Source organism: Mustelus asterias, chromosome 5, assembly GCF_964213995.1.
Source record: "Mustelus asterias chromosome 5, sMusAst1.hap1.1, whole genome shotgun sequence".
NCBI classification, from domain to species: Eukaryota; Metazoa; Chordata; class Chondrichthyes; order Carcharhiniformes; family Triakidae; genus Mustelus; species Mustelus asterias.
In genome coordinates this window covers 132,427,319-132,443,013 of record NC_135805.1, presented here as the reverse complement: position 1 = coordinate 132,443,013, position 15,695 = coordinate 132,427,319, and the positions used below count along the sequence as shown (strand labels likewise).

Sequence of the window (15,695 nt, the reverse complement as noted above, 5' to 3'; positions counted from 1 at the left end):
TCTGGCCGACATGTGACTGCAGAGCCACAGCAATGTGGTTGACTCTCAACTGCCCTCAGGCAACTAGGGATGGGCAATAAATGCTGGCCAGTGAGCAACACCCATGTCCCATGAATGAATATAAAAAAAACTTGTAGGTGGTAACTTAGGGCAGCACAGTGGCATCTTAGAGTGGAACGGTGGCACAGTAATTAGCACGGCTGCCTCACAGCGCCAGGGACCCAGGTTCAATTCCAGCCTCAAGTCACTGCCTGTGTAGAGTTTGCACATTCTCCCCATGTCTGCGTGGCTTTCCTCCGGGTGCTCTGGTTTCCTCCCATAGTCCAAAGATGTGCAGGTTTGGCTGATCGGCCATGCTAAATTGACCCTAGTGTCTGGGGGATTAGGAGGGTAAATAAGTGGGATTACGGGAATAGGGCCTGGGGGGTTGTGGTTGGTGCAGATGCAATGGGCCGAATGGCCTCCTTCTGCACTGTAGGAATTCTATGATTCTATGAGGTGGTGGCGTTCCCAGGTATCCGCTGCTCTCGTTCCTCTGGGTGGTAGTGGTCACGGGTGGTAGAGGAGCAGCACGGTGGCAATGTGATTAGCACTGCTGCCTCACAGCGCCAGGAAATCTGTGCAATTCTGACCTTGGGTGACTGTCTGGGTTAGTTTCCTCCGGGTGCTCCAGTTTCCTCTCATAGTCCAAAGATGTGCAGGTTAGATGGATTAGCCATGCTAAATTTCCCCTTAGCATCCCACGATGTGTCGGTTAGGTGGATTAGCCATGGCAAATGCGCAGAGGATAGCGCAGAAGGGAGGGTCTGGGTGGGATGCTCTTCCGCAGAGTTGATGGGCTGAATGGCCTCTTTCTGCATTATAGGATTCCATGGTTCTACGATTTGAAAGGTGGTGTCGAAGGAACCTTGGTGAGCTCTTGTAGATGGTACACAATTCTGTCACTGTGTCGGTGGAGGGAGTGAATGTTTGTGGATGGGGTGCCAATTAAGCAGGCTGCTTTGTTTTAACTGAGTGTTGTTGGAGCTGCATTATCCAGGCAAGAGGAGAGTATTCCATCACACTCCTGACTTGTCGATTGTGTAAAGGCTTTGCGGAGTCAAAAGGTAAGTTACTCGCCAGAGGATTCCCAGCCTCTGACCTGTTAGCCATAGTCTTTATATGGCTCATTTTCTGGTCAATGACAACCCCAGTTTGTTGATAGTGGGAGATTCAGTGACAGTGATGCCATTGAATGCCAAGGGGTGATGGTTAGATTCTCTCTTCTTAGAGATGGAGATTGCCTGGCACTTTTGTGGTGCTAATTTACCTGCACTTACCCAAGACTGAATGTTGTCCAGGTCTTACTGTGCACAGGCATGGACTGCTTCAGTATCTGAGGAGTAGTGAATGGTACTAAAGAGTACATATCTCCATTTCTGAACTTTGTAGGACTTTAACCCCTTTTGACATGTGTCTAGCCCTGGCTCCCACCTGGGTAGATAATAGAGTGCTGTTTCCCTGGTCAATTTTGTGAGGAATATAGTTCCCATGTTATCTCGTCTTCAATCTAGCAGGAATGCTCAATGCCATTAGCTTCTGTCTGTGTTGTCTGGACTTCTTTTAGCCCATTGAGGAACTCACTCATGCTCAGGTTGTGTGCTGAGCGATGTGTCTCACTCCTGTTCACATTGCCTTTACATTACCGTTGTCTGTCTTGTGAGGTTGCAGGGTTACACCATTGGATTCACTTAACTGATCAAATGACAAATATAAAAGCTCTGTAACTGTGATTAAGATAAATCCAAACATTATTACCAGTCTAATTACATGGTGCATTAGCAGGAGCTGACCATCTGTTGCTGTCTGTTACCATAGCCTCGCTAGCAACAGAAAAATGGACGATGTCAAGACTGAGAATGGCACACATATCTCACAGAGTAACCCGCTGCTAGACTGTAGTCTAAGCAATACATAAGCAGACTTTAGGAAGGATGTCAAGACCTTGGAAAAGGTACGGAGTACCAGGAAAGAGAGGCTTCTGTTAATGTGGAGCTACTGGAGAAACCGGGAGTAAAGAAGATTAAGGGAAGATTTAATAGAGATGTTTAGATAGAGATGAGGAGAAACTCTTTCTGCTGCTCAGAGGACATGAATAAAAGATTATTGGCTCAAGTTCTCAATTATTCTGACCTTGAATACATCGCCTGAGTGATGAGAGCTGATTCAATAGCAAAAAGGAGTTGGATAAATGCATGGAATAACAATGCTGAACCTTTAGTAAACACAGTAAGAAGTCTCACAACACCAGGTTAAAGTCCAACAGGTTTATTTGGTAGCAAAAGCCACTTGCTTTCGGAGCGCTGCTCCTTCGTCAGGTAAGTGGGAGTTGTGTTCACAAACAGGGCATATAAAGACACAAACTCAATTTACAAAATAATGATTGGAATGTGAGTCTTTACAGGTAATCAAGTCCTAAAGGTACAGACAATGTGAGTGGAGAGAGGGCCAAGCACAGGTTAAAGAGATGTGTATTGTCTCCAGCCAGGACAGTTAGTGAGATTTTGCAAGCCCAGGCAAGTCGTGGGAGTTACAGATAGTGTGACATGAACCCAAGATCTCACTAACTGTCCTGGCTGGAGACAATACACATCTCTTTAACCTGTGCTTAACCCTCTCTCCACTCACATTGTCTGTACCTTTAAGACTTGATTACCTGTAAAGACTCGCATTCCAATCATTATTTTGTAAATTGAGTTTGTGTCTTTATATGCCCTGTTTGTGAACAGAACTCCCACTTACCTTTGACGAAGGAGCAGCGCTCCGAAAGCTAGTGGCTTTTGCTACCAAATAAACCTGTTGGACTTTAACCTGGTGTTGTGAGACTGCTTACTGTGTTTACCCAGTGTCTTTCGGCCCATCGAGTCTGCACCGACCACAATCCCACTCGGGCCCTACTCCCATATCCCTACATATTTACCCAACTAATCCCTCTAACCTATGCATCTCAGGACACTAAAGGGCAATTTTTAGCATGGCCAATCAACCTCACCCGCACATCTTTGGACTGTGGGAGCAAACCAGAGCACCTGGAGGAAACCCACGCAGACATGAGGAGAATGTGCAAACTCCACACAGACAGTGACCTAAGCCGGGAATCGAACCCAGGTCCCTGGAGCTGTGAAGCAGCAGTGCGAACCACTGTGCTACCGTGCCACCCCATATTTTGAAGCAATACAGTTTAATGCTCATTCAGCCCTTGAGTGGCTTCCTGTGGAATTTGGGCCATTGTTGCTCTTGCCCCTGTTGCAGCCTTTCCCAGACATGCCTGGTTCATCACCTGCTGATTTCCTGATGGGTGTTTCTCGATGAGAATCTGGTGGCCACTGTCCAGTTCCTTCTGAATCGAGGTCCAGTGCATTCTGTCAGGGTGACCGTCCAACACTGGGGATATTTTCTCCGGACGCAGGCATTTCATTTGAAGAGTGGCACCCCCACATCTCTCCCCCACCCCCACCCTCCCGATGGCAGCACAGGAACTGGGCATCGCTTCCGCTAATGTATCAGGAGCTGACACACGCGCAATGTGAATGCGTGCAGTGGCATCCCACCTGCCATCACATGGTGGAGTGGGCAGGAAGTGTCCCACTCCAGCATCAGGTCAGGGTGGACTGTAAAATGTCAGCCTCTATCAGTGTCAGTCTCTGAAGGCAGGGGGAACTGGTGCCAATAGGGAGAAATAGTCAAGTATCTGCAGGACAATCTGAAAGACCTTTCGCGGCCTCAAGCCCACTTGACACCCCCCCATCAGTTGATCCCCTCTCTCCCTTTCACCTGCATGGTTATATCTTTGGACCTCCATTACTTCCTCCCCCATCCCACTCCAACTGCTGCTCTGATTTGGACAAAGACAGAACCTCACCCCAGATCCAAAGATTGAACAACCCCACCTGTCCACAACACCTTTATGCTGTGGGGAGGAATCGTAGAATCCCTACAGCGCAGAAGGAGGCCATTTGGCCCATCAAGTCTGCACCAACCACAATCCTACCCAGGCCCTATTCCCACAAGCCTTTCATATTTACCCTGCTAATTCCATGACACTAGGGTCAATCTAGCATGGCCAATCAACCGAAACCACACATCTTTGGACTGTGGGAGGAAACCGGAGCACCCGGAGGAAACCCACACAGACACTGGGAGAATGTGCAAACTCCGCACAGACAGTGACCCGAGGCTGGAATTGAATCCGGATCTCTGGCACTGTGAGGCAGGAGTGCTAACCACTGTGCCACCATGCCGCTCCACTGGGGTCTGAATTCTCATGTGCCACTGTCCTAATCTTGAGGGTAGCCTTTAATTTGGTGTGCAGTCCAAATAATGAGTATTCATGGTATGCAAACTAATGGCAAATCTGTCCCTGCCACCATGTTGGCCACTGACCGACTGCAGCTCACAAACTCCAACCCAATGTTGGGAAACCAAGATTTCATCTCCCACCTAATTAAACCCACCACATCGCCCACTCTGACACTTCTCATTCAATACCACCCCTCTGAGACAGTTGGAGAGCTCAACACAATGCAGCACATATCCAGATATCCGATCCACACAGCTAGTGGAGGAGGCTGGCTGGGACTTGACGGATGATCCCGCACAGGTGTAATGTCCACGAGAAGCCCAAATATCTTTGCATTGATCATAATCTTGTTATTATTCAATGTTATTCCGCAACTAAAGCCAGGCCTGGCATGGAGGTGAAGTGGAGCTGAATTCTCATCTCTGAGTATCCCCTGTTTTGTTCTGGTTGCCAGGGTTGTGTTTTGATTTAAGCTTCTTTCCCACTGAACTGTCATATTTGTAGAAAGGGTGACTGAAGGGTGAATTTCAGATACCTGTAATATTTTCAAAGACGGGTGACCACCAAGTAATTAACTAATAAACAATTTATCAGAGGAAAACAACTATATACAGAGAGAGTGATATTAAGGTTACCGTACTCCACGACTCCAGACTCTCAACTGCAGGGAAAACCTGTGCTCAGCCCCAGGATTCACATGTTCGGCTCTGATTGATCACAGGACTCACCCCCTTAAAGGGGCAGGCTACCTTTAACATCCAGCCACAAACCATGAAAGAAAATTCATCTCCGCTCTTTTGTTCAATGCTCAGTATTTGTGACAATATAGGAGCTGTCTGGATTTTTCTGGAAAATTCATGACGTTCCAAAGACCAAGGACAGCTAATGTAAGCCACTATTCAAAAAGGGAGGTAGAGAGAAAACAGGGAACTATAGACCATTGAGCCTAACATTGGGACTGAGGAAGTTGCTGGAGTCCATTGTCAAGAACTACATTTGGAAGGCAGTGGTAAAATCAGACAAAGTCAGCATGGATTAACACAAGGGAAATCATGCTTGACGAATCTATTGGAATTCTTTGAGGATGTAACTAGTAGTGTTGACCGAGGAGAACCAGTGGATGTGGTTTATTTAGACTTTCAACAAGGTTTCACATAACAGACGACAATGTAAAATTAAAGCTCATGGGTTTGCAGGTAATGTCTTGAGATGGATAGAAAGCTGGTTAGCAAATAGGAAGCAAAAAGTTGGCATAAATGGGTCTGTTTCTGATTGGCAGTCAGTGACTAGTGGGGTTCCACAGGGATCTGTGATAGGACCCCAACGGTTCACATTATATATTAATGATTTGGAAGGCAGAACTGAAAGTATTATCTCCAAATTTGCAGATGATACAAACTTGGGTGGGAGGGTGAGCTGTGAGGAGGATGCAGAGATGCTTCAGCGTGATTTGGACAGGCTGAGTGTGTGGGCACATACATGGCAGATTCGGTATAATTGGGTAAATGTGAGATTATCCACTTTGGTAGCAATAATAGGAAGACAGATTATTACTTGAATGGGTGTAAATTGAGAGAGGTGGGTACTCAACAAGACCTTGGAGTCCTCGTCATCAGTCGCTGAAAGTGACCGTGCAGGTACAGCAGGCAGTCAAGAAAGCAAATGATATGTTGGCCTTCATAGCGACAGAACTTGAGTATACGGATATGGATGTTTTGCTGCAATTGTATAGGGCGCTGGTGAGGCCATACCTGGAACATTGTGTGCAGTTTTGATATCCTTATCTGAGGAAGGATGCCTTTGCTATAGAGGGAGTACATCAAAGATCTACCAGGCTGATTCCTGGGATGGCAGGTCTGGCATATGAGGTGAGGCTAAGTCAGCTAGGATTATATTCACTGGGGTTTAGAAGAGAGAGAGGATCTCATAGAAGCTTATAAAATTCTAACAGAGTTAGACAGGGTAGATTCATAGAAAATGTTCCCAATGGTGGGGGGAGTCCAGAACTAGGGGTCATAGTTTGAGGGTAGTTTCAGAACTGAGGTGAGGAGAAATTTTTTCATCCAGAGCGTGGTGATAGTGTGGAATTCATTATCACAGAACGTAGTTGAAGCCAAAACGTTGTCTGATTTCAAGAAGAAATTAGATATAGCTCTAGGGGCTAATGGGATCAAGGGATATGGGGAGGGGGAAGCAGGGATCAGGATATTGAATTTGATGATCTGCCATGATCAAAATAAATGGTGGAACAGGCTTGAAGGAGGGCCTACTTCTGCTTCTAATTTCTATGATTCTATGAATTGCTGAGCATGAAAGTGTTCACATTTTGCTAACATCAAAACAGTCAACTCGATTTCCAGTTGTCCCAGTTAAATAGTATCTAATCGATAATAGTTACTAATCAACTTTCCATCATGATTTGTCTTTCTATTCTTCTGAAGACCCACATTATTGGTGGCAGCAGTTAAATTGGCTATGAGGAGAGGTTGAATAAACTGGGATCATTTTCACTGGAAAGACGGAGGCTGAGGGGAGACCTAATAGAGGTCTACAAAACTATGAGAAGCATAGACAGGGTGAATAGTCAGAGGGATTGCCACAGGGTGGAAGTGTCACTTACAAGGGGGCACAGGTTCAAGGTGAGGGGGGGAAAGTTTAAGGGAGATGTGCAGGAGAAGTTTTTCACGCAGAGCGTGGTGGGTGCCTGGAATGCGCTACCTGAGGAGGTGGTGGAAGCAGACACATTAGCAACATTTAAGAGGCATCAAGATGGGCACATGAACAGGAACAGAATAGAGGGATACGGTCCGAGTAAGGGAAGGTTTTTTTTAGTTTAGTTAGGGCATCATGATCAACACAGGCTTGGAGGGCTGAAGGGCCTGTTCCTGTGCTGTACTTTTCTTTGATCTTGAGTAACCAAATCTCATGCAGTTGCAACGTAAAGTTAAACTTGTGGGAATTTGCTATGGACACAAGTCAGGAATATTGGAAATCAGATTCTACCAAATCTTCTCAATTTACAGTCATGGTGAATCTAATATCAGGGACATAAGGCCAGGCACTGGGAGCTGGTACCATCTTCACAAGTCCAATTGTGATGTAAAAGCAACCAAATGTTCCGTTTTGCATTATATCAGGTCCACCATCAGGTCAACAATATCGAACTGAGATGCCTCACTCCGGATAGAAATGCAGACTGGAGTAACTAGTCTAAGTTACTTATGCTAAGTAACTTTGGTAACAATTATTAATCTTTACTTGTATTCTTGCCTTGAAAGATAAAACCTGGATATAATCCATGTACCTTCCATTTCACCCCTGTCCACCATCTAAACTAACTGCAGAGCAGTCGTGGCTTGTTTTAGATTAAAACAATTCAAGTGAGAGGCTGAGGTTTAAAGCAGACGCACCTTTGGGTTTGTTATATATTGTAAAGCAATACACATCTGTGTGATTAGTGATTAGGGCAGCACAGTGGTTAGTGTTACTGCCTCACAGCACCAAGGACCTGGGTTCAATTCCTGCCTTGGGTGACTGTCTGTATGGGGTTTGCACATTCTCCCCGTTTCTGCGTGGGTTTCCTCTGGGTGCTCCGGTTTCCTCCCACAGTCCAAAGATGTGCAGGTTAGGTGGATTGGCCATGCTAAATTGCCCCTTAGTGTCCCAAAATGTGTAGGTTAGGGGGATTGGCGGGGTTATGAGAATGGGGCCTGGGTGGGATGGTCTGTCAGAGAGTTGGTGCAGACTCATTGGGCCGAATGGCCTCCTTCTGCATTGTAGGGATTCAATATAAAATAATATGAACATAACGAGCTGTGACATCACCAGAGGCACTGCGGGATTTTATCTCTTCCCCAAGTTGGGCTTCAATCTGGCAACAGCCGAAAATGAATCTGTGTTGAGTTGGTTCAAAACCCACAGTGTGGCATCTTACCATCGTCTGTCCTGTTAGTACTACTGGCCAAAGTGTCCAATATATGATAAATTTGGAAGCAAATAAGAGAGGAAAATGTGATAACAGTAAAATTTCTGGAAAGATGGAAAAATGAAGTGGCCTTGTCACTGACGTCAGACCCTCCCTCTTAAGATAAATATTTGCCATTATTAATGTTGGTCTACTTTTGTTCAAATGACCTGCCAGGGTTACAGAGTACTCATGCAGAAAAATACAATGTTCTGATGCAGCAAACCTATTAACAATGTTATTCTTCTTCCTAATACTGTGCATCTGTCTGAGGCACTTGATTGTTTCACCTTGTCGACCAGCCTGTTGGACTTCAACTAAAGACATCGAGGCCCATTGAGAAAACTGGCAGAAGCTCAGTAACGGTCTGAAACGGACCCATGGGCCCCACAAAAAAAATAATTACTGGCAACTTGAGAAAAGAGCCAAGCAATTCAAGCCAGTCCTGAATGTAACAGCGCAGCAATCTGGGCTCAGCTGTGGCCCAGTAGGTAACAGTCTAAATTTGAGTCCCACTTCTGAGTGCTGCAGATAAAATCCAGGCCGACGTTCCCAATGCAGTTTTGTGGGGGTGCTGGATCTGATGTTTAACCAAGGCCCTCTCTACCCTCTTGGGTGGACATAAAGGAATACCTACAGCTGTTTCAACAAAGAGCAGGGGTGTCCTCCTCAGTTCCGTGGTCATTTATAACTCCAGCAATTTCACTGAACCAGATTCAGTCTTGCACCTTGCGATTTATGGCCCATTGTCATGTTCTTGAACTTACGTTAAGCTTTTGATATTCGTGACCTGGTATGAAGCCACAACTCCACTCCATGCTCCTCATAAAGCAAAACGCAGGGTCATAGAATCCTTACAGTACAAGAGGCGGCCATTCGGTCCATCGGGTCTGTACCAACCACAATCCCACTCAGACCCCATTCCCGTAACCCCACACATTTACCCTGCTAATCCCCCTGACACTAGCATCAATTTAGCATGGCCGTCAACCTAACTTTAGACTGTGGGAGGAAACCGAAGCACCCAGAGGAAACCCATGCAGACACAGGGAGAATGTGCAAACTCCACACAGGTGGTGACTCAAGGCCGGGATTAAACTTGGGTCCCTGACGCTGTGAGGCAGCAATGCTAAACACTGGGACACCATGCCATCACTGGGTCACTCTTCCTAATTACTCTTGGGCTCCCAAAGCACCCTTTATCCATACTAAAAATTAGTCAATGGGCCAGAGTAATACAGTGATGAATTCCACAGTACGTTTTCACTTCGATCTTCCAATGTTGGATTAAAATTCACAACTGTATTTTGCTTTACAAGGATAGGCATATGTTTAAAAGTTTTATTCATTCGTCACAAGTAGGCTTACATTAACACTGCAATGAAGTTACTGTGAAAATCCCATAGTCACCACACTCGGGCGCCTGTTTGGGTACACTGAGGGAGAATTTAGTATGGACAATCAACCTAACTTTGGACTGTGGGAGGAAACCCATGCAGACACGGGGACAACATGCAAATTCCACACAGACAGTTACCCAAGCCAGGAATCGAACCCAGGTCCCCGGCGCTGTGAGGCAGCAGCGTTACCAGTGTGCCACCATGCCACTCCTCAAGCACAACCCAACGCACTCACAAACTGAATTAGCTGTTCCTACTGGGCATTGCCCTCTCACCTAGGGTGCCACTCACACACTGAACCTTGACATCCATCACCACACCAGTTGTGCATTGATAACATTCTCTCCAGTATGTCTTACACAGCTATTCAGCCCTCTGGTATGTGTAAGGCATTGTTTATGTTACAGGGTTGGTAATTAGCCCGTGTTGACAATTTAAACAATGCGAGTACAAATCCCATTATGTGGCAGCTGCATTTGAGTTCAGCTTTTCTATTTTGATCAAAAAAAATAAAAGTTATTATTCAATAAGGAATGTCCAGGAACCTGTAATAACTTCGCTGACTCATTAATGTCCTTGGGAGAGGAAACCGAGTCATCCTTGCCTGCTCGGAACTATATTTGAAGCCAGTGCCCACCAATATGGGTGACTTTTGACTACCTACTGAAGCAGTCTAGTGATCGACCAGCTTCAATGTTAAGGTTCAAAGCACCTACTCCACAAAAGGGCCATTTCACTTAGTAAGCAGTGCATGGGTCAAAAGACCATGCAGGCACATTGATGCAGCAAATGAAAGCCTCAGGAGAAGCAGCAAACAGTGGGGAAAACTGTTTGGTAACTTCAAACACTAGTGTGAGGGCAGCATGGTGGCACAGTGGTTAGCACTGCTGCCTCACAGCGCCAGGGACCCATGTTCGATTCCCAGTTTGGGTCACTGTCTGTGCGGAGTCTGCACGTTCTCCTCATGTCAGCGTGGGTTTCCTCCGATGCTCCAGATTTCTCCCATAGTTCGAAAGAGGTGCTGGTTAGGTGCATTGGCCATGCTAAATTCTCCCTCAGTGTATCCGAACAGGCGCCGGAGTGTGGCAACTAGGTGATTTTCACAGTAACTTCATTCCAATGTTAATGTAAGCCTACTTGTGACAATAAACAAACTTAATACTTAACAGTTCATGTATAAGCTTCCCTTGTTGACCCACTGTTTGGTCAAATTCAAGGAATCATGTTGGTAATTGTACCCATCAGTTTACTGGAACTGCTTAGACCAGGGTTCCCCAAACCTTTCCAGCCGTGGAACCCTTCTGAGCTCCCAAGAGTACTGATGGAATTCCTGAAAAACATTCTTATTGCGTTGAAGAGCTGAACCCCCAAATAATTGAATGCTTTTGTACATTAAGTACAAACACACAAATGCAAATTTATGGAAGTTTTTCTATTTCTAACATGTATACATTGATTATGATCAAAAAATTATCTTATACAAAGTACTTACCTTCTTTGTATCATTTTTAATGGCGGGGAATGATTTTGTTTAATATTAGTAGTGTGGCTGGTGGGTTGAATTCTCATATCACACATACACCTCTGGCCATTGAGGACTTTCTTTCCTGCTGCTTCCAGCAGTGTCCAATCAAAGCTGGCTAGTCACTGCATTGGCTGCTCATTGGCTCACTACAGAGTTTAGAGCAGCCAATGCAGGAAGAAACCAGCTTAGACAAACAGCTGAGAGTCATAGAGGTTTACAGCATGGAAACAGGCCCTTCGGCCCAACTTGTCCATGCCACCCCTATGTTTAAGCACTAAGTTAGTCCCAATTGCCTGCATTTGGCCCATATCCCTCTATAGCCATCCTACCCATGTCGAAAGTCTGGCTCTTAGCATTTTGATAATTTTATACGTCAGCCTGGTCTGCTGTGGAACCCTGGACGTATCCAACAGAACTCTCTGGTTCCACAGAACCCTGTTGGGAAAAGCCTGGTTCAGACTACTCTGCTCTCGAGCTGCTCCCAGTAAAGTTCTTGGAATACTATGATCTGAAAATACGACAACTTGAAGTAAACACCATCCAAGCAGTTTGTAACGTTCCAGCCAGAGGGAAAATCCTGCAGCCTCACCTTCTGATTGTCACTTTTGGGTTTTGATTGTGTGGATGTCTGTCTCATAAGATTCTTTGATGTCATGATAGATGGAGGGAAGTCATCGTCGGGTGAGCACTGGGGATAGATATTAATATGTTACCTTTCACTCATACAACGCAATAAACAGTTATGTAATACAATTCTTTTCATTTATCAACACTACTTCATTCCTACTAGTTGAAGCTTGTACTTTACCCTGTGATATGCCCCTTGCTCAAACCACTCTCAATGTGCCACAACACACTGATCCTTTTTAAAAGGTACCATAACACTAATGGAGTTCCAAAGCAGATATGGATGTGTATGAAGTGCACCCTGGTGATAGGAGCAGAATACTGCAGCGTCAATGGAACTAAGGGTTGAAGATAATTAAAGGAAGCGACAGAATTTAGGGGGAGAGGAGGAGATGGAAAACTTTGGACTGAATGTTAAAACTGATGTGGGAGAGGACAGAAATGAATTGGAAAGTAATGGGAGCCGCTATTTAGGAAAAGTGAGAAGGTATTGGAGAGAGTGCAGAAAAGATTCATGAGAATCTTTACAGGCGGCACGGTGGCACAGTGGTCAGCACTGCTGCCTCACAGCACCAGGGACCCAGGTTCGATTCCCGGCTTGGATCAGCAATTACACATTTTCCCCGTGTCTGCGTGGGTTTCCTCCGGAAGCTCCGGTTTCCTCCCACAGTCCGAAAGACGTGCTGGTTAGGTGGATTGGCCATGCTAAATTCTCCCTCAGTGAACCCGAACAGGTGCCGGAGTGTGGCGACTAGGGGATTATCACAGTAACTGCATTGCAGTGTTAATGTAAGCCTACTTGTGACACTAATAACATAAAAGAAAAGACTGGTTCCAGTAATGAGGAACTTCAGTTCTGAAGATAGATTGGAGAAACTGGGGCTGTTCTCCTTGGAGAAGAGAAAGCTAACAGGAGATTTGATAGATGTGTTCAAAATCATTGGGGGGTCTGAACAAAGTAAATGGAGACAAACTGTGCCCTACAGTGCAATATGTTGCTCCTATCACCGGTGTGAACCTTATGCACAACTATAGCTGCTTCAGAGTTCTGATAATAAGCTAACAAATAAGAATTAAGTATTTACCCGGTGATCTATCTGGGAATAAACTCAACCTGAATAAATTGGTTAAAAGAATGAAACTTACCAGACCACCTGGTATTCCACAGCAGGTCTCCAGTTGTATTAATTGAGGACTGCAGTAAACCATTATCCGTTGAAGGTCAAACTATATAGAGATGTCAGAAACAGATTATTGTAGATTTTCCTTTCAATCCCACCTCAGCCAACTGTAATAGTGTGGCACACTTCAGACGTCGTCAAGAGGCTGCGGACTTTATTAGGAACAAAAAGGTGTCTATTAATAACAAGAACTACTTACAGGAGGTTGAAGCTCCAGGCTGCCTGGAAGAGTGCTCCAGCCTCTATTGCATGGCTGCCAGATGTTTTCTAACCGAGAAAGGACTTCACCCTTTGGGGTGATCACTCACTCTCAGTTCCCATTGGTCCCTCAAGTCAGGTGACCCCCCTTCTGCTGTACTGTCTTAAAGACATGGAGATGCCGGCATTGGACTGGGGTAAATACAGTAAGAGTTTTAACAACACCAGGTTAAAGTCCAACAGGTTTATTTGGTAGCAAATGCCATTAGCTTTCGGAGCCCTGCTCCTTCGTCAGATGGAGTGGATATAATTCCACTCCATCTGACGAAGGAGCAGGGCTCCGAAAGTTAATGGCATTTGCTACCAAATAAACCTGTTGGACTTTAACCTGGTGTTGTTAAAACTCTTACTGTCTTAAAGAGACAGACAGTATGTGCACAACATCAACCAATTTAAATTCGCATTATGGATTCTCCATTTTAATGTCAATTAAATTTGAATAGTCATAGAAAAATGGCTCATAATTTGAGGATTGTCCATAGTTTGAGGATAAGGAGTAAATCTTTTAGAACTGAGGTGAGGGGAAATTTCTTCACCGAGAGAGTGGTGAATGTGTGGAATTCACTACCATAGAGAGTAGTTGAGGCTAAAATGGTGTCTGATTACAAGAAGAAATTAGATATAGCTCTTGGTGCTAAAGGGATCAAGGGATATGGGAGGAAGGGGGGATCAGGATAGTGAATTCGATGATCAGCCATGATCAAAATGAACGGCAGAGATGCCTTGAAGGGCTGAATGGCCGACTCCTGCTTCTAGTTTCTATGTTTAACTTCATTCAAAAATCAAAGTCCTCTGATGGTTTACAAACACTTACATCCACCGGTGTCCCATCACTAACACGGACGCCAATTGCCGTCTCCCCATGGGTATCTATGCTTTCCATCTCTTCACTTCGCTTACTGTCAACCAGCTTACAGTCTTTGTAAAGAGACACTGACCCGGACTTCACATTAATCGCCAACTTGTGCCACTGCCGGTCGAACAGAGAGCTCAATTCCCGCTTCTTGAATGTCAAATGCAAAGTTTTTCCCAAGGGCCCCTTGGCGCTGTATTCCACCAGCTTTCTGCTTCCATCGATAGAGATGGCGACCTGAAGGAAGAATAGGAGAGATGTTAGCTTGCAGGTGTATAGATAATTAAGTCCTCAGCTGGGCAAGATATGATAGCCAATTCAAGGTGAGATTTAAAATCTATTGGTTAGGAATGTGGGTTGGCGGTGGGGTAGTGAGCTTCACCCTGTGACAGTGGAAAAGCAACTTGAATTCTGTTGCATTGCAAAATGCTGTGTAATCTCCAGTCTATTCAAGCTCAACATGGCATTGTTGATCAGTGTGCGGTGAGGTGACTCTCGGACAGGCAGTGCGGATGTTACAAATGGCTTTTGAGCCAGTGGCCTACAGAGGAAATGGGCCGATGTCTCAATCCTGCTTCACATAAATGATCAGTATTCACTAAAAGCTTGAGGGGATGGACAGGATTGAATTTGCCGTATCTCCCATGGGCAGACAGGTGGGGCTTATTGTCTAGACTCTCAATGGCCATCTATGTGGGTGCCAGACGGTTATAGTTAGGCTGTAAAGTTCAGCCCTATCAGAAGACCACGAGGCAAATTATGGATTCTCACTAGATTTTTAACATTGACATACCAGTCCAATACAAAAATGGCTTATATTATCTGACTGCAGACTCCTCAGATGGATCTACATCTCTCAGGTACACAGAGTGTTAACAGAGTTCATGATTCTTCACCCCAAAGCTGGGTGAAAAATGACAATCCATGGGATGGTAACAATGATAACTTCCATCACCAGTTAACTCCTCTTACCACATCTGAATCGTCTTGCTCTCTTTCACCACAAACTTTCCCGTCCTTATTCATTGGCAATCTCTTGGCTGTGACATCTGCACGAGTTTGTCTACTCCCAGAATGTCCATCAATGTTGAGGCCAACACTGGCGTTTTCCTTGTATCCCTCAGTTTGCATCTCCTTGTGTACGTCTCTTCCAACCCCACTATCCCCTGTGCCAGCTCTAGGTAAAACCCCCCATCTTGTCACAAACAACTCAAGGTGACCGAGTTTAGAGGAGGAGTTTGCAAATCAAATTTTAACCTCTTCTGTTCTCTCCCCACAGACACGCTGGGGGTTTCTATAACTAGTGGTTTTGTTTCAGATTTCCCATTTTATTCACTGGAGAAGGTTTGATGGAAGCTTTCTGCTTACCTGTACATTGCCAGACTGATCTGTGATCTGCCAGAGATGCCAATGCTCCATTTTGGTGGTTCTCTTCAAACGAAACGTGGCAACAAAAGAAAACTCCTCTGGCAATCCTCTTGGGAAAATCTGCCTGGAAGGATGATAGATCAATGAATCAATCGGCAATGGATGGATTAATTAGAAATC

The 15,695-nt window shown here is 45.2% G+C and overlaps 1 protein-coding gene across 1 annotated transcript in view; it reads right to left on the bottom strand.

Annotated features, from left to right (window-relative positions):
• Positions 1 to 15,633, bottom strand: part of LOC144494162 (uncharacterized) — a 397,513-nt gene extending 381,880 nt beyond the window's left edge. Inside the window, exons 1-4 of the mRNA XM_078213764.1 lie at positions 15,516 to 15,633; positions 14,109 to 14,384; positions 13,002 to 13,082; positions 11,818 to 11,916 (exon numbers count right to left, since the gene is read on the bottom strand). Of these exons, the coding sequence (XP_078069890.1) occupies positions 11,818 to 11,916; positions 13,002 to 13,082; positions 14,109 to 14,384; positions 15,516 to 15,566 (507 nt within the window). The 5' untranslated portion in view covers positions 15,567 to 15,633. The remainder of the gene's footprint in view (positions 1 to 11,817; positions 11,917 to 13,001; positions 13,083 to 14,108; positions 14,385 to 15,515) is intronic.
• Positions 15,634 to 15,695: the final 62 nt, after the last annotated feature.